This window comes from Macaca thibetana, chromosome 2 (genome assembly GCF_024542745.1).
Source record: "Macaca thibetana thibetana isolate TM-01 chromosome 2, ASM2454274v1, whole genome shotgun sequence".
NCBI classification, from domain to species: domain Eukaryota; kingdom Metazoa; phylum Chordata; class Mammalia; order Primates; family Cercopithecidae; genus Macaca; species Macaca thibetana.
In genome coordinates this window covers 104741585-104767551 of record NC_065579.1, presented here as the reverse complement: position 1 = coordinate 104767551, position 25967 = coordinate 104741585, and the positions used below count along the sequence as shown (strand labels likewise).

The window sequence follows — 25967 nt, the reverse complement described above, 5'->3', positions numbered from 1 at the left end:
TCTCTCTCTTTCACTCACACACACACACACACACACACACACACACACCATCACATTTACACTGCCACACGTGCCTGCGCACCGACCCACCCCCATTGGAGTAAGGCTGGGCAGATTCAACCTGCCCCTTCCTCCCTGGTCCCCATTCCCCATATTCTGTGCCCTGAATGACAGAGGAGCCGGTAGGATTGCCCAGCGCTCCTGTTAGTTTCTGCAAGAGCCCTGGGGCAGCACCCACTAAAAGGGGTCCAGATGCCTGAGCAGTGCGGAGCCGTGGCTGTGTGTGTGCACATGCATGGATGTGAGCATCTTCTTGTTGGGATGGGGTGTGTAGTGTGTGCTTATTGACTCCATCTCCCCTCAACCTCCTGCCTCCTCTTCAGCCCACCCTTCCCCTCTGCTATTCACAGTTACCTTGAGCTAGTCAGGGGGGGCTGCTCATGACCCTGAAAGGGGGGGCCCTGAGGCCCAGAGAAGGCCGTGACAACCCCATCCCACCAACCACAACGACCAACCTAAACTGGGCTCTCATCCCAGATGCAAGCTACGGAGCCCCTGGCCTTGCCCTGCCTTCAAGTCTGTGGGGGCGCTGGCCTTCCATGCCCTCTCTCGGAGGCCAAAGACAGGGTCTGGGTGCGGGTGAGGACTATGCTGAGGTGAGCTGTGCAGAGGGGTATGCAGGGGCCATGGCATGGGGACATGGGACCACCTGGTCTCACCCCTGGCTTCTGCTTCCTTCCAGATTTACAAGGACAACCGGAACCTGTTCGAGGTGCAGGAGAATGAGCCTCAGAAGTTGGTGGAGAAGGTGGCGGGGGACATTGAGAGCCTGCTGGACAGGAAGGTGCAGGCCCTGAAGGTAGGTGTGTGTGTTGGGGGCGGGGGTTGGGGGGGCACTGAGGGAGGGCCAGGTGGAGAGGTCCTGCACCATGAGGGCAGTGTCCCGAGCCTTCATCACATGGCCCTGCTGAGTTCAGCTGGGCCAGCATCAGCAGGGCTGTGCCCACGTGGAATGTGGGCAGCCGCGGCAGGAACAGGATGATATTTTCTGGAGTAGCTGCATGAGAGGTGGTGACTTGGAGTCTTGGGGCTCTGTGTGAGCCTGAGGCTGGGACTGGGGCAGGCCCTACCCCTCCCTCCTTCTGGTCCTGGGGTTTTCCCATTCTTCTGGGTCCCCAGGTTTGTTTATGGGTGGTGCCCTGGATGGGCTCCTGGTCAGGATAGTGACCTGCTGCTAGTGGAGTCTGCCGCTGAGGTAGGCTGCAGGCTCTCTTGGAGGGAGTGTCGAGGGGCTCTGCAAGCCCCACAGAGAAGGCCACATAAGGATGGGGGCTGCTCTGCCCATGGCTTTGAATGTTTCTCTGCTCCCTCATCTGGGCCCCTATATTCAGAGAGGTTGTGCCTGTCAGCCTCAGGCCACTGTAGTTCTGAGGGGTAACAGGAACGTGCTGGGCTGCCATGACAAAGCAGGTGGACCCCTGGCAATCAACTCATCCAAGGGAGAGTAGGTGGGATGGGGCTTCTCAGCTGCCAAGTGACCAGGGAAGGTCGTATGTAAATGAGAGGCATCCAAGCTTCCCCCAGATCAGAAGCATACCTGCAGTTGCTCCAGCCTGTGTCAAAGACAAACTAATCCAATAAAAAGGAACAAAGCTGGGCATGGTGATACACACCTGTAGTCTCAGCTACTCAGGAGGCTGAGGCTTGAGCCCAGGAAATCGAGGCTGCAGTGGGCCATGATCGTGCTGCTGCATTCCAGCCTGGGCAATAGAGTAAAAACCTCATCTCTTTAAAAGCAAAAAAAAAAAAAAAAAAAAAAAAAAAAAGGAATGAAGTCTCCTGATGCTTGCTACAACATGGATGAACCCGAAAACATTAGGCTAAGTGAAAGAAGTCAGTTACAAAAGACCACATATTGTGTGATCCTATTTCTATGAAATGTCCAGAATAAGCAAATCCATAGAAATGGAAAGTAGATGCATGGGTGCCTGGGAAGGGAAGGGATAGGGAAGGCCTGCTAATGGGTACAGGGTTTCTTTTTCGGAGTGATGAAAATATTCCAAAATTAGATTGTGGCGATGGTTGCACAACTCTGAATATACTAAAAGCCACTGAATTGTATACTTTATTTGGGTGGATTTGCGGTGTATAAATTGTTTCTCAATAAAGCAGTTTTTTTTAAATGAGCAAGTCTACACAAGCTGTGCCCAGGCTCAGGCCAGGGTCCTGGCTGGGTTAAGTTGGGGTGGCCACCCCAGCCCACACCCTGCCATATCCAGTCCCCAAGAGAGAACCAGAATTTCCTTCTCCAGGAGTTTGAGCCCTGCTGTCCCCCATGGGATCCCCTGCCTGTCCTTATGTGACCTGGGGCCATGGAATAGGTGGAGGCTGCTTCTTGGGGCCAGATTCCCAGAGAAGGTGGACTCTGAGGACCTCCCACCCAGAGGACCCAGAGCAGGGCCCCACCCAACCTTCAGGATCTCCTGGTCATGAGTGTGGGAAGACAGCGGAGAGCAGGCAGAGCCACACCTTCTGCGGGGATAGCAGCCCATTACTCTTGCCTCTCTCAGCCAGTGCATCGCTCCCCACCTTCTTGCCTTTCTGAACTGGGCGGGCCTGGATGCCCTTCTCCTGCCTCTCGCTTGTTCTCCGACTCTGTCTCTGCCCCACTTCCTTCCAGATCCTTCATTTGCACACTACTTCCCAGCTTTGCTGCCCCCTGTCCAGTTTACAAATGTGGGCACCCAGCCCCAAACTTGTGTTGGAACTGTCTGATAAATGTGGGAAGGGGCAGCCCTCAGGCCTTTCAGCCTGCCACTCACCCAGGCCATGGGACAGCAGGGATGTGAGTGGTGGCAGAGACAGATGCCTGACCCACCCTCCATGCATGGAGCCCAGGACCCAGCCTCCTGCCCAGCCCTTTGGGAATCACAGGGCTGGGGTCTCTTTCCAAGCCACTTTCCCCACCCCTAAAGGAACAATCAACTCTGATAGCTTAGGAGGAGCAGCTGAAGGCCTGAGGTCCTGGTCCCAACCCTCTCCCTGCATCCCCCCCTGCTGGACTCTGCCATGTGAGGCAGACAGGTATCTCTCCCTTCCACTGCACCTGTAGCCCAGCCATGGCCTGAGATAGCCAGCACTAAACAGAAATTCTTTTCTTTTCTTTTTCTTTTTTTTTTTTTTGAGACAGACTCTCACTCTGTCACCCAGGCTGGAATGTAGTGGCACAATCTTGGCTTACTGCAACCTCCATCTCCTGGGTTCAAGCAATTCTCGTGGCTTAGCCTCCCAAGTAGCTGGGTTTACAGGTGCCCGCTGCCACACCCAGCTAATTTTTATATTTTTAGTAGAGACAGGATTTCACTATGTTGGCAGGATGGTCTCAAACTCCTGACCTCGGGTAATCCACCCGCCTTGGCCTCCCAAAGTGCTGGGATTACAGGCATGAGCCACTGCATCCGGCCCAGAAATTATTTTTGATGAGAAATGATGGAGAAAGGCATGCACTGACCAGACAGACACTCACCGCGCATTTAATCTATCATGCCTCATTCTCACAGCAACCCGGAGAAGGAAGCCCTGGCTACCGCCGCTTCACAGAGGGGGACACTAGGACTCAGAGGTGCCATGCATCAGGCCAGGATATGGCAGAGCCAAGATTTGAACTCAGGTCTCCCTGACTCTGAGCCAGCGCCTTGACTCCCCACATTATTCCTGAGGCATGCACTGAGCCCACAGCCCGTGGCCTCCCAGCACTCCTGGGCAGTGAACTCCTCCTGCTGCAGCACCCCCAGCTCCAGACACACAAGATGTGCCTGCCCATATCCCCAGAGGAAGGGGAGGACCTCCCTTCCCGCTGCTTGGTCCTAATTGTTGAAGATGAGCTTTGGTCTTAATTATGTTTTAAATGTGCTTTTAATCAAGTTGTGGTCCCTTTCTCCTTTTTCATATTGGTTTGTAGCCTGAGTGTATATGAAGGGAGGGCTGTTGGGGGACTGGACCCCCCACCCCCCACTACATTGTTCCTCTCTCCGTGTACCCCATCCAGTAATCCAATTTAAATCCTTTGCTCTGGTCTGGAATTCTAATTGGGGGCTTGCAAAGAGGGAGCTGAGCAACACAGGACGGAAGTTCATTGTCTCATCTAATCAGGGACAATCAGATGTTTGTAACGAGTTTCTCCGAGCTGCAAAGGGTGGTTGCTGGGGCCAAGAGTCAGGAGAGAGCAGGCCAGATCAGAGGCCTTGCAACGCAAGCAACCAGCATCCCCAAGTCCGGGAAACAGGCTGGGCCCTCAGCTTCAGAAACATGGAGGGGTACCTGTCTTGGAATTTTGACTACCTAGGGAGATGGGGGCCTCTGAAATAGGGCCCACTCTCTCAGAGTCTTGAGTCCCAGCAGGAACAGGGAGGTACCTAAGTTCTTATAGCAGACTTGGACCCAAATCAGGACTCTCCTGCCCTCCCAGCTGGGCCCTGGCCTATGGCCTGGCTCTCGGGAAGACCACCCCCTCATCATTACATTCCTCCTCCATCTATTCACCAACATCCGCCACTGGCTACTGTGTACCATGCCCTGTTCAGGTGCTGGGGGTGCAGTGATGAAGGACAGGCCCTGTTTCTGCCCTCATGGAACTCTCAGTCCAGTCCTGTCCCAGGCCTTAGTTTCTCCTCCTGTGAAATCAGGACATGAGTACCCTCCCTGCCCAGCACTTCTGGTTTCACAACTCCAGGAGTGTCACTTATAAAGACCACAGTGTGGACAATCCCTTGAAGGTTGTGCCCCTGCAGCACCATCCCGTGCTGTGTGGCTCGGAGGAGAGGCCATGGGGGAAGGGAAGGCCCTGCCCAGGATTAGGTGAGGGGTGACCCAAGTGGGAGAGATTCCAGTCTCCTCTCAGGGACACAGCCAAGGGTATCGAGGCTCAACGGGCTTGGTTCCTAGAGAAAGGGAAGCCCAGGGCTAGGACAGCAAGGCCAGAGCAGGTTCCGGAAGGACATCAATGTGGTGGCTGGAAACCTGCTTTCCAGGAGGCCCTTTTGCCTCCTTCCTCAAACCAGGGACGGTGGGAGGCCCTGCTAGGAATCTAGCACCTGGAGACCCCAGCCCCAGGCTTAAGCCCAGAACCCCTCCTAACATGCCCGTGCCTCCCATCCTCCCCCTCAGGTCCCTCCTGTAGTCCTAAGGGTCAAACCTTTGCCTTCGTGCAGCATTTCTGAACCCTGGTTGCACATTGGAATTGTCTGAGGAGCTTCTAAAATCGTGGCACCCAGCCCCTGCCTCAGATCAAGCGCATCAGATTCTTGGGGGGCCAGGGGGCTGGGGGGCAGGGCATCAGGATGTTTTAATGTGCCACAGGTGATTCTGTGTAGATTCAGAGTTCGGGACTTTTCCCAAAAAAATGGTCGAAATCTTTCCTTCCCAGGATTACTGGCCTCTGAGTGCCCACCAAGTGCCAGACCTGAAGTGAGCCTGCATGCTCTGTATTGCTCTGAATCCTCATACAGGTCGCTGGGTTGCTCTCTTCTCTCCATTTCACATGGAGGAAACTGAGCTTCAGGGAGCTTAAGCCACTTGCTCCAGGTCTCACAGCAAAACCAGGGTTTATTTATTTATTTAGGAGACAGAGTCTTGTTCTGTCACCCAGGCTGGAGCGCAGTGGTGGGATCTCAGCTCACTGCAACCTCTGCCTCCGAAGTTCAAGCAAGTCTCATACCTCAGCCTCCCAAGTAGCTGGGATTACAGGTGCATGTCACCATGCCCAGCTGTTTTTTTGTATTTTAGTAGAGCTGGGGTTTCATTATGTTGCCCAGGCTGGCCTTGAACTCCTGAGCTCAGGCAACCTGCGTGCCTTGGCTTCCCAAAGTGCTAGGATTATAGGTGTGAGCCATGGCACCTGGCCAAAACCAGGGTTTAAATCCAGATAGTTGGGCTCCAGACCCCACAAATGGCTCCCCAGGCACTGCCCTCCTCTCTGCTACCATTAGTGGCCATGTGGTGTTTGCTGTCCAGAGTGGGACAGGGTCGAGGGAACAGGAGATGGGGCGCTGGTTTCCTCTGACAGGGGCTTGCTCTCTGATGACCTAGTGACCTTGGGCAAGTCCCTGCCCCCTCAGTTTCTTCCTTAGGCAGTGAAGACAAGACACTGAGCACCCCTCCCACACCCCCATGAGGCTCACATGGATGGGAAGGGGCGGCGTGCAGTTCTGGCCTTGGTTCTAGGGGCTCCAGCAGGCATTGTTCCCACCATCGGTGGCCTCTCTGGGGAATGAGCATCATTTAAAGAGTAAAATTAAAAACCCTTCTGCACACAGCCGCCCTGCTTTTGCTGCTAATGGCCACTTAACCCAATTAAAGTGATGCATTGTTGGCAGTGTGACTGGGTCTGTTCAGGAACTGGGCTCTGGGCTGGGCATTCAGAGGGGCAGGAGGTGCGAGCCAGGGAGGGAGCCAGGGACTGTGGGGCAGCAGACTGCTCCCTTTGTCAGGAAGGAGACCATCCTGCCCAGCTCCCACCTCCTTTCTAAAGCCTTATCTAAAGCAGGGCGTCAGCCTCAGCACTGCTGACACCTCGAGCTGCATCCTGCTTTGCGATGGGTCTGCCCTGTGCACTGTGGGATGTTGAGCAGTACCCTTGCCCTCTACCCACTAGATGCCAGCAGTACACCACTCTTCCAGTTGTCACGACCAAAAATAATTTTAAGTATCGCCAAATGTGGCCTGGGGGCAAAGTTGCCCCAGTTGAGAACCACTGGCCTAACAGGACAGAAATGCAGCCATGGGAGCCACAGCAGGGAGATACTGGGGGCCTCGGAGAGGTGCAGGCGGAAAGGCCAGCAGGAGAAAGATCCCTTCAGTCCAGAGAGGTCACAGGAAGGCTGCCTGGAGGAGGCAGCAAGATGTGGGGGAAAGTTTGGCACTGAGGCAGCTGGAGGGCAGTTCAGCCGGGTCCACTGGTGCATTCACTGATGAGGGTGAGACAAACAGGTTGGTCCCCGGAGGACCAGGCCATGGGTGTCGCCTACTGCCAAGGCCTGGCCTGGAACAGAACACGAGTTCTGCAAACTCGTGAACATTTGTAGAACAGATGCCAGGGCTGTGGCTCTGGGTTGTGGCTGGGGCTCAGCCTCTGGGATCTGACTCCACACTAGGGAAGCTCTAAAAGGTGCAGTAATGGTGGATGGATAGGCAGGAAATCCTGTGGCATTGGCTGCCTCCGCCCACCCTTCTCGGGGCAATTAAAAGGTGTTTATGTGGGGCTGGCGATGGCTTCTGCCTCCCCTCCATTATGAACATTAAGAGATCTTGACCCTTCCACTCTCCTGCTCTTGAAAGGAGCCGCAGACACGTGGAGCCAATTAGGCGCACGCGTGGGCGCCAAGCGCCCAAGCAGCCTTTTCTCCCTGATTGCGGCGTTTACAGCTGATTATTCTCCCCTCACCCAAACAGTGCCACTGCTTCCTGGCAAGGTGCCGCCCACAGGAGCCAGCTGGGGGTCCCCAGGGATGGGGGAAGCATTGGGGATTGGGCATCTGTTGGACACCCATTGTGTGGGCACCCTTGGGGCCCTCTGCCTACAGAGGGAGGCAGCCAGAGAGCTGGCCGGCAAGGAGATAAGGAAGGGACTTGGTGGTGAATGCTAGGAGAGACCAGGGAGCATGAGGTGGCAGAGTGATCACCAAGGAATGGGCATCAGAGAGGGCTCCTTGGACGAGGTGGCCTGGATGTATGCGGAAGGGACAGTAAACCCAAGGGTCCCTAGGGTCAGCATGAGCCTTGGGCAAAGACGCTACCCCCAACAGCTGGACATGAGTGTGGGGACGGCCTCCCCTGCCTGCATCTCTGTCTGGCGGTCTAGAATCCCAAGACCCCTTGAAGGCCTCCAGCTGGGAGCTGGTCTCCCTGGGAAGGTCAAGGGAGACAGTTCTGGTGGGACATGGCTGGGGCATGGCCAAAGGTCCTCAGGAGAAATAGTCATTCTCTTGTCTTCACCCACCCGCCTGAGCTAGTGGTGGTCAGATAAGGGCCTGGCCCAGCCTGCCAGGCCTTGGGAAAGGTTGGCTTGTGGATTTGGGGCTGAGCTTCTCTGGCTCCTGAGACTGCTCCTGTGGAGCAGGCCCTTCTCCTGGGACCTCCTCCAAGATGCGGGGACCTCAGGAGGGGTCAGAAGCACTGTGATCATTCCTGACTAGCACCTGCTAGTCAAAGGAAGGGTCTAGGGGGGCTGGTGTGCATCACCCCAAGGCCCACAGAGCCTGACGGGTCAGCCCCAGACACCTGTACCCAGCCACCCAATTCTCCCTAGTGGCTGAAGGTCAGAGGAAGGGATTGACTGCAGGCATGTGTCAGGCCCAGAAGCTCAACACCCTGGGTGTCGTGACTGGTGTCACCCCACCACCTGTGGGGACACCTTGGCTGAGATGCCCCAGGCCCAGCTCTCACTGCAAGAGCCTCTCCCGCCCTATGGCCTTGCTTTTGATGCCAGGTGCCTCCCCTGGGAGTGCCATGCAGCCTCCCTGTCTTTCACTTGCTCACTCAGTCATTCAGCAAACCTCTGCTGCCCCCAGCCTGGCCCTAGGCCAGGTGTGATTCCAATGTCTACTTGCTGTGGGGCAGAATGCCCATTTTACAGATGAGAGAACAGAGTCTGAGACTAGATGTCAACCGTGGTCACTGTCTGGGTGAGGCAAGGTCTCAGTACCCCTTGCTTACCCTGGCTCCTGAGCCTGTATACCTGCCCCTCCCAGAGCTCCCAGGGATTGGGAGGAAGCAGAGTGGTTCTGGCTGGGGCAAAGGGAAAGGCCAGGGGCAGGAAGGGAAGGTGAGAATGCGGGGTGGAGGGCAGAGCATGAACAAGGGCCTAGAGGCAGGACCTCGACTGGGGGTTGCTGGGGAGCAGCTGGAGAGGATGGCCAGGAGATGGCTCCAAGTGCAGGCTGGGAGCTGTTGCCCTGAGTTTCCTTTTTAATACCCTTATACCTCACCTCCAGAGGAGAAGAATCCAGGACAGGGAGATGGGAGTCCATTGAATGGAGAAAATGAACCCCAAGGGAGGGAGATATATGTGTCTCCACTCCCCAGAGAAGGCCTGCATAGAGGGAGGATCCCCTGATGGTGCCCTCTTCTCCGGGGGTCCCAGCTGGCGAAGGGAGCAGATGCAAGGAGGCGGAGGGAAAGGGCCTGCAGGTGCCACAGGGACAAATCAGCCTAATTTAGGATCAGAAAAGTAAGAATTTTAATTGAGTTTTAATAATGTCTGGCTCTTTGTTCTGAAATCCTCATGTGCGAGGCTGGGGGAGGGTAGGTGCATGTGAGGAAGGGCGAGCCAGTGGCCCCAAGTCTGCTCTGGGGCCCAGACTTCAAGGAGACCGGCAACAGGCTGTGGGGTCCCAATGTGTGGAGCAGCTAACATGGGACAGGCAAGTCTAAGAAGACAGCCTGGAGGAGGTAGCATTTGAGCTGAGCCTTGGAAGGCAGGTAGAATTTCCAAAGGTAGAAGAAAGGAAGAAGGAAGGCATCTCAGTAGAGTTCCCAGCCTGGGTACTGGCCTAGCAGTGAGAGTGAGCAGAACTGAGTCTGAATCCACTGAGATGGGAGTACTGGGGGCTGGGAGGGGAACCTGGAAGGTTCGGCCTGTGCATCAGTTTCCACTGCAGGAGAGAGGGTGCGTGGGGATGACAGGCAGGGCACAGGGCTCTCCACCTGATTTCTGGGGGTGGTAGCTGCATATCCACATATGGAAGCTTGGCCTCATGGAAGCATGGCCCTGGGAGCCGCCAGTCACTTCTCTGGCCCCACTTTCTGTGCCCTAAAATACATAGTGAGCAATGCCTCTCTGTGGCAGTGGGTGTCTATGGGAGAAGGAAGCTGAGGCTCACAGAGGTGCTGCTGGGGAAGGCATAGTGCTGCAGACCCAGGGTAGGGGCCATAGGGTGGCAAGAAGGCCCTTGGGACCCTCCTAGACCCTCAGCTGTCTTCCCCAAGCTAATACCTGAGGTTTCACCGTCCCCAGGTGCTGTGGTGACCCGTGCAGGGGCATCTGAGGTTTTCCTGGAGGAGACTCCACCTTGACCCTGGTTCCTCCTGTCCTGGGATACTAGGTGCCTCAGATTCCCTTGCTTCAGCTTCTGTTTACTGAGCACTGGCCCTTGCTGTGTGCTGGCATGATAGTATATTACCAGGTACGGGGACAGCACGAATAGACCTGCTGGGCCCCTCCCTTGAGGAGTGTAGTCTGCTGAAGATGGCAGTGATGTGATGCATGCCACAAAGGGTGGAGCCATGGGACAAGCCCATGGGGATACTCGACCAGGCCCAGGGGACCTGGGGGGAGGGAGGATTTAGCTAGGCAAGGGAGAATCAGGGAGCAAGAGGGCCCAAGGTCCTGAGGTGGAGAGCGCATGTATGTGTATTGGGGTGCGTGCATGCAGTGGCGGAGGGTCTTGCCCACTGGCAGGCTCCACAGAGCACATGTGCAGATGCAGTGTGAGGCTGGTCTCCCTGGGGTACACGGGGCTCCCTGGGGTCTAGCTGAGACCCCATCCAGAGACCACATCCCACACAGTCTAGACCTTGCACTGCCCCAAAAAAGAACCTGTGGCCAAGGTTCCTTCTTAGGCAGGTGCAGCATGGCACGGGGTGCCAATGACTGGAACCAGAGCATAGAAGGTGGCCAAGAATCAAAGCCCTCACACATCCTGTGCTGCAGCCCCCTCACACCTGAGCAGCACTGAGCCCTTGGCAAACTTCACACTCTGTGGGCCTCAGTTTCCCTACCAGTACAATTGGAACAAGTGTGGCTGTACAGATCTGTCATCAGAGTTTATGCCCAGGCTTTGGTGACACCAGTCCAGGGAGGGATGCTTCCGGTGGTAGCACATGGGACAGGCCCCACGGACAGACAAATCTGTCCTCCTTTAGCTCCGCCCCATGTGTAGAACAATCCTAGGCTACAGGGCCTCCTGCCAGCCTTCCCCTCTCTGAGGGCCTCATCAAGGGCCCTGTCCCCAGCTCTCACCTCTGAGGGCCAGAGTATCCAGCTGCTCGAAGATTCCTGCCTCTTGGCACAGGCCTGGGGGCCCTTGTTTGAGAGGCTGGTCACGGTTGTCGGGCCCTTTGTTGCAGCCTCCTGTGTTTGCCCACTCTGTGCCTCGACAAATGGGAGTTGCAGCATGTTTGCTGTGTCAACACCAGCTGGAGCCCAGTTATGGAGCTCAGCTAGGGCAAGACGCCCCATCCTTCAGCCTCCTGGGTGCCTAGGGTCCAGCCCCTCCCTGGGCAGGGTTGGTGGACAAGTGGGCAACTCTCCATTCTCAGTTCACATATTCATCCCACAGGACTGCCAAGTGCAGGCTGGGCAGGCATCTGAAACTAGCAGGGGCAGCCCTAGGCAATGGGGTGGGACTTAGAAAAGGTCAGCAGGGCACGCAGTCTCCACCTGGCACAGCAGTCATGAAGCCTTTGAAGATTCAGTGTGGGGCTTCCCAGCCTTCTATTCACGATCTCTCTGAGCAGCCCTGGTTCTCTCCTCCCCTGTGTCCCCAGTCATCAGGTCTGGCAGCCTCTGAGGAGAGGAGCCTTAGGTGGTCAAGCAGATGGACAGATGAACAGACAGATAGACTTGAGACAGGGTCAGGGCAGGGGATGGGAGAGGGCTTGAGGAGACCAGGAACCAGGCAAGCTGAGATCCATCCATGAGCTGCGTAGGCATGGGCCAGGGGTCAAGGAGCCATAGCCCTGGGGAGGGCAGAAATGAGCAGCTTTGGTTAGTGACTGGCACTGAGGGGCAGCTGTCAGAGACAGACGGGAGAACAGGGGACCAGAAAGGGGAAGCAGCTTACCCTGGATCTGAGGGGAACCCAGGTTCTTTCACTTTAGCCAAAGCTGCTCCACCACTTAGGGACCAGGTCTGTTGCCACGTAGCAGAGCTGGGCCAACTAAATCCTGTTTGCTTCTGAAATAAGATTCCCCCAGCCTCTTCACAAGTAGGGTTTCCAGAAATGAGTCTGTGAGGGTGACTCGGCTTCCAGGGCAGCATGGACCAGGCAACTGGATGAAGAGGGAGACGTGCCAGGCGAGATCGCAGCTACAGCACTGACCCATCAGCCTTGTGGCCTTTGCCAGTGATTTCCTTTTTCTCCTCAGTTTCCCCATCTGTAGATGGGCAGTAAGAGTCCACCTGGTGGGACTGCCGGTGGGGTCTTCTGAGTGGAGGTATAGCCAGCGTGTAGATCGCCTGTGCCGTGTGGTTATCGCTATTGAAAGAAGAGGCCTCATATTTTTCTGAGCTTGCATCTTAGATCCTTTGCTCCAGGAGGGGGCTTGGCAGGGAAGATCCCTGTCACTTGACTCCGCTTTGAGATTCTGTGGAAAAGTGTCCCAGTTACCTGGAAGCACAGGGAAGGGGCGCTGAGGCTGAGGCTAGAGGGAAGGAGGGAGTTTGCACCTCAGAACAGAGAAGAGCATTCTGACAAAGGGAACAGCCTGTGGCAATCTGGCGGAGTGGAGTGGAAGATCCGGCAGAATCCAGGGCGGCCGCCAGCTTCCACTGTAGGGGAAGCCAGGCTCCAAGTTCTGAACTGGGGTGGGCAGTTAGACTCCAATCCACAGGAAGTGGAGGCCATTGTAGTTGTCAGGGGAGGGGTCAGAGGCCTGCAGCCAGAGCTAGGGCTGCAGGGATGTTGGGGTTGACTCAGGATAAGGTGAGGCAGCCAGGGAGGGATAGTCCGAAACAACTCCTGGTTGCTGAAGAGAAGGGAGGGTGGAAGCAGTGCCTGTGGGCCAGGGGATCTCTGGCAGGAGCAGACTACAGGGTGAGAAGGCAGAACCCCCAGGAACCAACGTGGATGGTCGGGAAGCAGGCAGTGCCTCCTGCCTGCCTCTCGTTTTCCTTCCTCAGATGTCTGCTGACCTGTCCCCAGGAGGCAGCCAGTGAGCTGGTGGGGTACAGCAGTGAGCAGTTCCCAGTCACCGGGGGTCAGAGGGCATTGGCCTTTCCCCTGGACTCACTCACATCCTGGGGTCCTGGTACAAGTGTAGCATCATGTTCCTGGCTGGAGTTCTGAGGGGCTTGAAGCTTTTCTCAGTTTGTACCTTGGACCCTTGGCTCCAGGTGCTGGGGGCCTCAGGGCCCTGCTGAGGGATAGTTTTTAGACTGCTGGGCTTCAGACTCCCAGATCATCTTCCTGTGTCCCTGTAGTGCCAAGGGCTGAAGAGTTGGGGAGCAGGGCACCATGGAGTGGCAGGAGTGCCCTGGGCTGATGCGTCCCCATCACGAGTCAGGTGGGAGGGTTGGGAAGACCCTGTCCCCAGGCCCAGCAGATTAGTAGTGAGCATTTGAAGAGAGAAAATGGACCAACCTGTGCTTCATCTATGGACAGCAATGACACTCCAGCCTTGTGACTGTGGCCTGAGTGAGGGAGGCAACTGCCTCCACTCCCCATGGCCCAGGCAGAAGCACCAGGCCCCACAATCTCCTCAGGGTGATCCTGACCTTTCCCCACCACCCATGTGCATACCCGGGCTCCCTTTTATCAAATATCCTTCTGCTAATCTCATCTCTCTATGTGACTGCCCTGTAATTAGCTCACTTTGCAAAATATGATGTCTGTCATAGTTCCCCCTCCATGTTTTTCTTTTCCCAGGAAAGGGTAAAGAGGGAATGGGATGAAGAAAGATTTCTGGACGTGGGGCCACCTCACAGGTCAGCTCTGGCCTGTCCCCTGCACACATGCCCCCTCAACACATGTCCCAGCTCAGCTTCAGAGCCTGGAGAGCCAATGAAGGTTAGTGGGCAGGGCCCGAGGGTATCAGAGACCTCCCAGAATCCAGGGGAAGGGATGGCATAGGCCTGACTGAGCCCTGCCCCAGGAGTGCCCATGTACCCTATTCACACCCAGGGACTGCCCGGACCCAGGCTGGGCTAAGACTAATGAGATACTAAGTGGCCTTTCCTACTCACAGCCTGGCACATGAGGGCATGTGTGTGACAGGCAGGCTGGGGGCAAGGAGGAAGGGGCGAGGGGGCCAGGATGCCAGCATTGCCTCTACACAGCACATAATAGCCACGCATGGATGGGCTGCGCCAGTTACCAGGCATGCAGCAAACACAGCCAACAGGAACCCCAGTGATCGTCGCCATCACCTATCCGTCCACCCACCTGTCAAACAACTTCCCATAGCTGGTGGGCTGCCCAGAGCCCCCACACCCTCCCACTCTCCCATCCTGACCAAGGTGTGGTTGTCTCTCAGGAAGGGGCTGCCAGGGGCTGTGGACTATACACAGGGTGTGTGTACAGCCCTGCATTGGGTCACATGTGGCCCAAGCCTTGGCCCTGACCAAGCATCACAACTCCAGCCAGGCCACCAGGCCTCATCCTCCTTCCTGGCAGCAGGAACATTCACCTTCCTACCCCCAGAGGTAGAGCCAGGCAGAGGGAGCAGCACAGCAGTTTAAGCTGTTTTCGAGTCAGTATTTGGTGCTGCCCTAGCCACAGCACCACTGCTGAGCCCCCACCACTCCCCAGATGGAAAACCAGAGGCTGCTGAAGCCGTGTCTGCACAGAGGGCCCCGTGCGGCTCAGAGCCTGGCACAGTGATGGACCCCAGCCGGGCAGGGGCAGCTGGGAGGACCATGCTTGGAGCCCTCAGCTGGCATGGCCTACTTTTCTGCTCTGCCCCTCGCTGCCCCATCAGCTCCCCGCCTTCTCTTGCTGCGACTCTCTCAGGATGTGGGGACGTGAATTCTCTTAAACTTTTAATTAAAAATCCTCTCCTTTCTCCCCACAAGGTTCACTTCCCTGTGATTTTCCTGTTAGAAGGAGAGGTGGAGGGAAGAGAGACAGCAGGCAAGGAGCAGAGGCCAGGCCTTCTGGGTCTCCACGAGGGACCTGGGGAAGCAGGGCCTGGCCCCAGGGAACTGCTGGCCACCCTCTCCCCTGGGCACCCTCTGTGGCTTCCCATCATGCTAGGGGAGGCATTTCTTTTCTTTTTTCCCTAAAGCCTATAGCACCCAGTTTTCCCATGTGGTCTCCCATTCCAGTACTAACCAGGCCTGACCCTGCTTAGCTGTTGAGATCGGAAGAGATAGTGCACGTTCAGAGTGGTACAGCCGTAGATGTCCAGAGAGGCATCTGAGGGCTCCAACCCTAGGTGTCGCTGTCAGATGTGGGAAACAGCACCAGCTCCTGAGTGCCCTATATGTGTTCCTGCCACATCCTGCATACTCACTCAAGGCTACGGCATGTGTCCATTAAACAGGCCGGGATTTCCCCAGGTAGAAGGGGCCCCCACTTTCCCATAAGGGTGCTGTTAACTCTGGTAGCTTCAGATTCACTCCTGAGCCCACTGATCACAGGATGGGGACGTGCCCACAGGGTTACTCATCAAGTGAGAAGCAGCCCAGGTTGGTGTCGTGGGCCTCAAGGTCACCAACTGGGTCACCAGTGCTTCCCTTGTAGAATTCCCAACTCAGAGCTCCAGCCATGGTGTCAGGTCCTGGCTTACATGGTCAGGACCCCAGGTATGCTAGAGACCCAGGTCCTTGACCTCAGGGAGCCAGAACAACATCTCTAATTATGGGGCTGGAGAAGGGCTGGCCCATCCCCCTTTCCCAGGCAGTGATCCGTTAGCCTATCCCTAACTCTGGAGGGAGATGCCACTGTGTCCTCAGGTCGCTGTTTTAGAGAGGGAGCCCACTAAATGGAAGTTCTTCCTTGTGTCAGACCATGATGCCTCTTGCAGAAGGCTAAGCCTTTTTCCATGGCTCCACCTCTAGAGAACTTCAGCTGAGACTCCCCCTCCCATAATCCCTCCCTGGCCCAGGAAATAGGGATTGAGTCACCAGCTCCCCATGTTCCTCTCACCTCCCCCACTCCTCTGCAGGCTGAGCACCTCCATCTTAGGGCTTCCAGATACAGCCCAGAGCACACAGACTCATCCAGGATCATCCCCTCACTCCCACACTGAGGTGCCGCTCCCCATGGTTGCACATCTCCCTCCCCCAGAGGCCAGGCTCCCCTCCAAACCCCCCCAAAGGCTCGGGGACTCAAAACCCCAGCCATGCCCCAGCTGTGAGGGAGAAACAGGGGAACCCCCTCAAGGCCCAGGCCTCTGAGGGGCCCCACCCCTCCATTCCTCCATCCCTCCACCTCATTCTCCCTCTCCACCCTGCAGCAGCCGGTGGACACAGCTGGGCATCATGGGGAACACCAGGATGCCACAGAGAAGAGGTGACCATGGCCCTGTGGAGCTAGAACAAGGATCCCTGCACACTGGCCCCCCAAGTTGCCCTACATTCCCCTCCTGAGGCTCCCTGCACATGCCCTGCTTCATAGACCCTGAGGACACCCTGACCAGCCCTGGGAGTGCTCAGGGAGACATCCCCAAGGAGTGGGGTGGGGCTATGGCAAGATTTGTGAATGGGTGAAATTAGAATTAGCCAGGAAGAGGGAAGGACAGGCCACATAGGGGCATAGCACAAGCAAATGCAGGAAGGGGCTTGCACAGGGGCCTGGTTGGAGGTCGGGGCAGTGGAGGGCCAAGAAGGTAGAAAGAGCAGTGGGAACCTTGAACATCACACAGGGATTTCAACGCTGGCATTGGACACTCTGGCAGCCCCTTGAGTAAGGCAGGGATGTTACTTGTTCATTTTACAGACACATGTTGAGCACTTACTGTGTGTCCTTCCCTGGTCCAGCCCCAGGCAGTGCCCTCTTCTGTGGCTCTGCAGATGGCAAGGTGGGGGTGATCACAATGAAGGAGCCTGTGATCCCTCACAGGGCAGGGTGCTGTCTCTTTGGGCCAATAGGAGCACAAGTACAGTCCTGCCTCTCACAGCACTGCCACCACCTCTAGCTGGCTTCTTTGTGGGCCCATTAATTTCCAAACCTGATACAGGCAGGGATGAGTGGCTCTTCCTCCCAACAGGTAGCACATGTTGGTGCTCCCTGAACCCCATCTGCCAGGCTCCACCCATCCCTTCATTCCCCATGTACACACTAAGTGTCTACTGTGTGCCAGGTCCTGCACTAGTTGCTGGGGACTACACAGCGACAGGTCGGCCTGGTTCTGCCCTCAGGGACCTTGTGGTCCAGGCAGGAAGCAGAGTAGATGAGTAATGTGAGAATACATAATGAGCATGTCACGGGTGCCAGAGGATAAGCAGCGGGGGGGCAAGGAGAGGGTGCTGGCGCCCTCCCCACATCCACAGGTGCAAACCTGGAGCCCGCACAGGCATGAAGACAGTGAGGAGGAGGAGGAGGCGTGCCTTCCTCCTGGCTCTGGGTCTGAACCCCACCTACCCACCGGTGACCCAGCTTCCTGATGATCTGTGGGGTCCTCCCCACTGCCCAGCGCTGCGAGGGAGCAGTTAGGGAAAGGTGCAGTGTGGGCACTGCAGACGGTGCTGGACCATCCTGGGTTACCAGCCCCAGGCCACCCTGAGCAGCTGCTGATGTCAGCAAAAGAGAACCCCCAAGTACCCCACAAGCAAGGGTTGCAGGGCCTGCCTAGGCCAGAAACAAGCAGGGTGCCTCTCAGCTCATGGGGGTTGTCATGTGGTTGGGATGTGCCCCCTGTGGATGTCAGGCATGATGCTGGGTAGATATATGTGCCTGTATGTATGGCTAAGGCATGAGCCAGGGCCACCATGGAAGAGCCTGCATGCATGGCGGGGGTGTGTGAGTGATACATGTGTCTACACTAGAAGTCTGAGGAGATGGGGCGGGAGGAGAAGGGAGAGCTCTACCACCTCAAAGTTCCTGCTGCACCAACAGTTCCATCTCACTTATAGGCTCTCATGTGGGCATGCTTTAGGCACCCACACGTGCATGTATAAAACCCATGGGCCCACGTTTCTCCCCGTTCTTCCCCTGTCTGCGACCACAGGAGCACATGTAGAGCCCATGTCCCCATGTGGAACCTGCAAATGGACATGTACACACACGTGAATGGGATACATGTGCACATGTGCATCTCAGCTCATCATGCCCACATGTATTTGTGTGCACCCGATGGACATAGGCACACACTGTCACTCCCGGTGTGCAGCCCTATCACAGCTGTCTCATCCCTTTCTCCACTTGCCTCACCTCTGCACCTAGAGGTGGGCAGGTCCAAGATGAAGATCTCTATTTTACGGACTGGAAAACTGAGGCTCAGAAAGGAAAAGAGACTTGCCCAAGACCACACAGCGGCTCCATGGCTCCAGCCAGGACCCAGGTCTTCTGGCTTCCCAGCTAGATCTAACATGGCCCCACTGCATGTGCTGTGATCTCCACATTCCTCTGCAGAGCCTGTGGGGCCCAAGACAGAGCAGGGGTTTTCAGAGCCCCCCACCATCCCTGTCTGCCCTCCCCTCAGCGGGGGCACCTTGGAGCCCAGAGTGGGGAGTGCCAAATCAGGGGTCACCCCACAGTGGAACTCTAAGCTCACAACCGTAACAGTTTGGGAAGGAGAAACATTTCTCTGGGCCTTGTGCACCACCTAAAGGTGGCCTATAGGAGGAATAAAGGTCTCAGCCAGGCCTCTGCTGCCAGCCCCATCACTCCTAGCTTCTAGCTCTCTCTCACCCTCCTCCTTTCTTCCTGGGAATCTCTCCCCTCATGCTGCATCCTTCCGGCCCTGTCTTCTGTCTTGCCCCTCCAAAATTCTCTCTACCCTCCAGGGATGTTTCTGTGTTTGTTTCAGCAGCTCCTGACATTCACAACTGGGAAGCTCTCAGAGATGGGCCATGCTTTAAGCCCCAAATGGGCCCAGCCCTGGCCAAAGGAGGGACAAGGAAGAATCAGTCTCCAACATGACCTCAAGAAAATCTGGTGCAGAGTGGCCACCCCTGTAAATCAACTGATGCCTGCACCACTGTAACCACAACTGTGACAAGGGTGCAGGGCAGAAGCTAAGCAGGAAGAGGCCCAGAGCAGAGGGCAACTGAGCAGGGCAGCAAGAAGTTGAAAACCATTAATTGTCCGTCCAGAGGAGGGGGATGCCCACAACATTCTGGGCAAAGGAAATGGTGTGTGCAAAAGCACGGAGGTGTGACAGTATAGCATAGTAGACATTCATCAAGCCTTTCTCATGCATTGGAGTGTCTGCAGCCAGGGTCCTCCCATTCATTCATTCATTCATTCATTCACTTGTTTATTCACCAAATAGTGTCCAAGTGTTGGACACCCTCTGGAATGCAGAAAAAACAAACAGCATTGTGCCTGCCTCAGAGAGTGCACAGCCTGTTGGAAATTGCAGGACAGAGCAGTGAGTTCCTTGGTGAGGGGCACACAGGCACTGTGGGAGCCTGGAAGAGAGGACCTGATGGGGACACACAGACACATCAGGAGCCCATGGTAACCCCAAGGAGGGGTCTGGGCGGGACCAGGGTTTATCAGCAACTTTTTTTTCATTTGTCAGTATTTGATATCTGGTCTTCAGCGGCTCTCATAGGTGAGAGGACCCTTGGCAGTCCAAGTCTGTGTCCTTCATTGCACAGATGGTGAATCTGCAGCCCTAGGCCTGGAACTCAAGTCTCCAGGACTTCTGTTTCCAGAGTATAATTGTATTGACAAAGCTCATCCATAGCCAAACCCAACCCTGGACCCACATGGGGCTCAGTTCTCTCTGCACAGCACCTTCTAAAGCCCAAAAGTGGAATTGCAGACCCAGGACACTGCTTCTCGGGCAGAGCCAGCCCTAACTGGGCTCCCTCACAGCAGAGCCTGTGCCCTCAGTCTAGCAGGAGCCACTGGGGACCTTGGCGTTTCACTGACCCTCAGTGTCCCACCACAGAATGGCAACAGGATTCCTAGCCTGCCTATCACGCTGGGTGGCTGTGGAGATGGGGAGTGTTGGCCCCCATGACCTGTGTTCTCCGGGAGGCCTTTCTGCTGAGGAGGGACGGGCCCACGGCTGGCTTTCCCCCCCCTCAGTGTTTCTGAAGCCATCCGTCACTTACAAATTCTCTTCATCTCTAAATAAAATGATTTGTTAATTTGAGTGAGTGATCACTGTGCGCCTGAGCCTCCTTGCAGGCCCAGGAACAGCTTGTGGGCTCCCGGAGCCCTGCGCCGCCGGCCTGGCGCAGACTTGGAGGGGTTGTTTTCTATTTAAATGTGAATTGAATGAGGAGAAAAATGTTTCTCTTGGCAATTTCATAGGAGCTCGCTCTTCTGACAGATGTTGGAGTTTATTATCCCATCGGGCCAGCGTTTTGTAGAGCAGAATTGCTAATTATTTCAGAGGCCTGGCCACAGCCAAAGAAGGAAGGGCGGTAGTGGGTGCAGCTTTGGGCAGCATCTGTCAACAGGGCTAGGCAGGCACTGGGATGAGAGACCCAGCCTGCCACCCTTCCACTGGCCTCCCAGGATCTGTGATTGTTTTGGAAGGGGGGCTGCCCTGTCGCTTGGTTTCTGTTTCATGGTTTACCCTGGAGGAGGCAGCAGGGTCTGCTCTTGCCAGCCCTGCTTTGACTTCATGGTGAGGACTCTGGAAGGTACTTGTGGGGTCTCAAATTGCTTGTGCGTTTAGAGAGTCCACGGGTTGTGGATGAGAAGACTACAGAGACCCCAGTGGTTTCCTCCCAGTGTGAAGCTGGAGCTGTTCACTGTAAGGACCATACCTGGGCTTGGCCACACTTGCACAGTGCGGGCATGTGGCTTGGTGGCTCTCTAACCTTGGGCTCTGTGCGGGCCTGTGGGGGCTGAGCATGACTGTGTGCTGTTTTTGCGGGTCTGGAGCTGCCTGACATGACTGCATGCATCTGTGAATGAGATGTCCGTAGCTGTGCTGCATGGGCCTCAGAGGTGTGGTTCTATCTAACTCATTTCTGTCCCGGCACTGCAAGGTAGAGGAGGCCTTGGAAGACAGATGGCCAGAGGGCACTAGATGTCAGAAGGGATGGGCCAAAACTGGCTTAGCTACTTCAGGGATGTCCCAGGTTTCCAGGGGGCTCCATGGCAAATTGACTAGGGGGTGAATTTCATGGGGGAAATGGGGCCCTGGCAGCTGAAACACTGGCTTCTGCTTCGTTCAGCTGAGGAGACTTTTTTTTTTTTTCAGACGGAGTCTCAATCTGTCACCCAGGTTAGAATTCAGTGGCATGGTCTCGGCTCACTGCAACCTCTGTCTCCCAAAGTCAAGTGACTCTCCTGCCTCATCCTCCCAAGTAATTGGGATTACAGGCGTGCGTCACTATGCCTGGCTAATTTATGTAATTTTAGTAGAGATGGGGTTTCGCCATGTTGGTCAGGCTGGTCTCAAACTCCTGGCCTCAAGCGATCCACCCACCTCAGCCTCCCAAAGTGCTGGGATTACAGGGGTGAGCCACCATGCTCAGCCAGCCCAGGGACCTCAACCTCACTTGGGGCAACTTACAACAGGGAAGCATCCCCACCCTCCCAGCAGAGGCCTCAAGAGTCCTGCAGTGCTTGGTCCAGGGGCCTCCTGACTCCACACAGCCATGGCCCAATTCCAGTTAATGGTCTCTGACCCAGGGCTGAAGGTCAGGGGTTGGAGACAGTTGGTAGAGGAGGCGACAGTTCCTCCTGCAGTATTCTCTGAAAACCACCCCCACTGAGGAACACCCTCACTTCTGCCCTATTCTTACCCCCATCTCTCCTTCCTGAGCTCTGAGACAAGGGACCAGGTACCCCGACTGCCCCCAGTCCTGGCCAGCTCAGGATTCAGGCCTGTCCCCTCCCCCTCCTCATACTCCACCCCCCTGCACCCCAACCAGCTCTGCTTCCTAGGTTTAACACAGAGGTGGCAGCAGCAGCAGCAGCTGGGTGGGATTTTATAACCCTAATTAACCCTGATTCCCTGGGGCCCTAGCTCTAGACTCCCTTGCAGCCTGAGACCAGCAGAGCACAAGGCAGGAAGGGTCCACCCTTGTGCCAGGTGAGGGAAGATGGAGACTCGGCCTCTCCCTGTGCCAAGTCCTAGGCCCTGGCAGTCACCCTAATAGATGGCACTGGGAGACCAGGGAGGGGGTGCCCAGGCTGAGATGGTGCCAGGCATCTCTGACCATGTGTCCCTGACAACCAGGCCCTCTCTCCTCCGGATAAAATTCCACGGTGACATCCTTCCATTAAATAGGGCATGTTCAGAAGAGAAAATTGCTACTATTTTCCCCTTTTACTTCACTGTCATCAAAAATTGATCCCATATTGCATCCTTATTTCAAAGAACGAGCTAGAAAAATAAAATAGAAATTCCCACTCCTTAGAGCAGCAGCTATATCAAGCCTCCCTCACCCTATCCTTCCCCTCCCCACCCCCCCCCAAAAAAAGAAAAGAAAAACGTGACCAATGAGGAAAGGCACCTGCTGGCCATCTAGAGCTGTTTGAGTGCCCATGGCTTTGAGATGCACGTGACCTGGGAGCAAGGAGGGGCTGGGCACATGACTGTGCAGGCAGAAGGGGATTTCGATCTGGTGAAATGTGGTAGAAAATGGGGTAATTGGGGGAGGTTAATTTGGATCTAAATGGAGCGATTCGTTATCTCAATAAGAAATGTCTCGTTTTCCAGGGAGACGGCTGCGCCTGCCAGATGCTGGCATGCCCACCGTTGGGGTAGTGGCTCTGAGCAGGGCCCACAGCCAGCCTAGCCTCACAGGGCAACCCACCCTGCCCAGATGTGGACGTTGGGGGCAGAGATAGCTTAATTTGGCTGGTTCCCCAACTCATTTGGCAAAGTATTCAATAGCCCTTCTCAAAAGCACATCCAGTAAAAATGCAAAATGTGAATAACAATGATGGGGCAGAGGCCGAGGTGAGCAGCCTGCAGACTAGGCACTTGGTCTAGCTGAGCCCATAGGCTCACCCCAAGCCTCCCAAAAGTCAAGGGAGATCTACCCAGTGTTTTGTGTTCTAACCAGAGGAGAAGCCCAGCGTGGCTTGCCATGGGAAGGTGTTTGGGGGGATTTCCAGGATGGTGCCCCTCAGCCCATACATCTTTGCTAGGAGCAGGGTCGGGGAGCTGGCACCTGGACTGTAGTGTGACCCTGGGCATGTCACTTCTCCCCAAACCTCAGAGCCCCATTCGTTCTTTCCCAGGGGCCACAGGCAGAGGCTGCTGGCAGTGCTGGGAGTCCTGGTCACACAGGTGTGACCATCTCAGGCTGCAGCGCGGAAGGCCTGGGCTCAGCAGCTGAACAGACTTAGGTGTGGGCTCCAGGTTCTCCTTCTGCCAGGTTTGTAGACCTGGAGCACTCACTATATTGTTTTGAGCCTCCTCCTTCTGAAAAATGCATTAAGTAGCACCAGCCTTGTGCCCCTATGATTGTGACAGTCACATGTGGACAACAGGTACCCATAAGTGATAACTGGAATCACAAAAGCATCTGGTGGATTGGGAGCTGGCGCACAAGATTTTCTTGGTCTAACCTGGTATTGGCTGCACTGTGTCTGGAATGGAGGTGGGGGAGAGTGAGCATGGAGACAAGCGGAAGCCCCTCCCCTCCACCCTGGTGGGGCCAGATCTGAGTCACCCTATGTCTCTGGTACCGAACATAGACCACGGACATGCTAGCAGAAAGAAGAAAGGCCCTGGGGACTGAGGCCCTTTCCTTTTATTCTACACTGTGGTGTTGGTTGAGATAACACAAAACAAAATGATCACAGGCTGGTGTGAGGGCTGGGAGGGAAGTGAAGCAGTGAACAAATTAAGGGCACATTTGAGGAGGGGTCCCCTAGGTGGGGGCCAGACAGGTCATAGCCAAGAAGATCCATTTGGCCAGGCATGAGTGGGCAGGTGGTGGAGCCTATAGGTCCTGGAGCCACAGCCCTGTGAGCCACCCCACACACAGCCTCAGCAGGAACAGCCCTGCCCTGCCTGTGCCTCAGGAGGGGGTTCTGGATGTTAAAGTTGTTGGTGGAAGAAAAGCGAGGACCCAGCCACCATATGCACCTGTGCCTGACCACATGTTGGCAGCATGGATGTGCTTTCCCATGTCTGCACATGTGCACATGTGTTTGCATATGCACACACACATACATCCTCCTCCTCTAACTCCAGGCCCTCCACCCGCAGGATTGCAAAGCTATTGACCTCAAAGTCAGATGGAAGAAACCTCCTCACACACCCCCACTAAAGCCACAGATCTCTGACATCACCTTATTTGGAACAACTCCCTCAGTGGACACCCAAGAGGCCTAGTCACAGGGGTCTCACTTATCCCCTTTCCCTTGGAGGAGTCCTGCAGCAGAGTGGCCTTGGGGGCAGGGGACCAAAATAGGACTCCAGAGTGCTGGAAAGAGCTTAACCCAGGGGTGGGCTGGCAGACCTGGGCCAGGCAGAGCGGTGGGCTGGGAATCAGGTTGCCCAGAGGCCTTGCATACCTTGTGTGGGCTGAGGCTGGGCTGACTCTAGGGCACAAAGACAACACCCCCTCCCAACCCCAGGGAATACCCAGGTCTGTGGGTTCGGGGAAGGGACACCAACCCCAAGGTGGCGAGCATGCTCCATGCTTAGCCTCACTGCCTCCTGCTCAAACTAGGGTATCCCTCTCCTGCAGAGCTTCGGTTTCTTCACCTGTGAGAATGAGTGAGGATGGCTCACGGCAGAACTTCTATCAGCCTTTCCATGCAAGAGTGGCCCCTGGGGTCTGCCCAGCCTTCTAGGGGGATGGTCCTGTCCCAGAGTTTCTGCCCTTCCCAGCCCATTTTCCAGACAACAGTCTTCTATCTAGGCAGGGCCAAGCACAGTCACCCCCAAAGGGTCACTGGGCTCAACACTGACCCACTGCAGTGTCCCCAGCACTGATGCCATGTGGGCTTGACCTGAGCCTGGCAGCAGGCTAACCATAAGTAGAAGAGGGTTCTTGGGGGCCAGAGCTCCCTGGGTGGCCTTGGAGGGTGTACACAACTCCCTACCTTCTTCAAGGACCCCTCCTGCCTCCTCTGGCCTCAGTCTGGGCCCTAGGGAAAGTAGCAAGAACTCCAGGGTCACATGGGAATATAAGTGCTCTGAGATCGTGGAGGGAATCTGAGGCAGAGCTCAGACCCGCTCAGGTCTCCTCGTGCCTGCTGGGTCCCTCCCCAGCCACACAGTGTCTCCCACTCCACGCTATCTGATCCACAGCCAGCCAGAGGCCCACTTCCTCCTCAGAGAGAGCTCAGGGTGTCTCCTGGGCTAACCAGCAAGTAGGGGAGGGGGACTTGATGACATAGCCCAGGTTTAACCTTCCACCCTGCCCTCAGAGAGCTGTGGCCACAGACAAGCTGAGGAACCACCTCTGAACTCAGTTTCCTCATCTGCAAAATGGTGTAGAAATGGGACCTGCTCTGCAGGGGCTGCTGTAGGGATTAATGAGCGATGCTGGCCACAGCGAGTGCTCAGTGGCATCGCCCGTGATGACAGCTCCATGTGCAGCACAGGCGGTGCTGGTGCTGGGTCCTATAGGAGCTCTGCAGGTGCAGGAATTCCTTGCCAACCCTTGTATTTCAGGAGTACTTTTTGTTCAAAGCCCTACTTGATCAACCAGCCATGGGGCTCCTCTCCCTGAAAAACCACTGCACCTTCCCTCCAGCTTGCTCTGCTTCCTTCTCCAGGCTGCCCCCTCCTTCAGGTAGCCCCCAGGGTCCACACCCCACTTCCTGGGTGTTGTCTGACTACCTCCAGCCCTTCCTCATGAGCCCAAGTGCTGTTGGCCTCCATGTGGCCAGCACTTCAGCGTTCCTCTGTTTTATCATTAATGTGGCCAGTCTGCCTGGGTGGGTGGTGTCATTTTTCCATTTTGCAGGGAGAAAAACTGAGGCCAGGAAAGCTAAAATCACTCAGTCAGGGTAGATCTGAATCCAGTGTGGATTCATCACTAGAAGGGTCTGTCCCTCAGAAAGTCCAGCCCAAAGGGCTGAGGAGGTTGGGGGCTAAGCCAACTGGGATTCAGGGGTCTGTTTCCTGGGAGATGGCGTGGTAGATAACAGACCCTTGTCCCAGGGGAGAGAGACTGCAGCCTGAATGAAGGGAGAGGCAGCAAT

At 55.8% G+C, this 25967-nt stretch overlaps 2 protein-coding genes across 5 annotated transcripts in view; both read left to right on the top strand.

Moving 5' to 3' along the window:
• Positions 1–25967, top strand: part of TUSC2 (tumor suppressor 2, mitochondrial calcium regulator) — a 223475-nt gene that overhangs the window by 112096 nt on the left and 85412 nt on the right. The window lies entirely within an intron of this gene.
• The window catches only part of CACNA2D2 (calcium voltage-gated channel auxiliary subunit alpha2delta 2), a 140674-nt gene that overhangs the window by 68604 nt on the left and 46103 nt on the right, over positions 1–25967 (top strand). For 3 of the 4 annotated variants that reach the window (XM_050780735.1, XM_050780734.1, XM_050780733.1), the window contains exon 3: positions 743–859. In XM_050780735.1, the coding sequence (XP_050636692.1) occupies positions 743–859 (117 nt within the window). Of the gene's footprint in view, positions 1–742; positions 860–13722; positions 13785–25967 lie in introns of those variants that run through there. The other variant, XM_050780732.1, reaches the window with a different exon arrangement.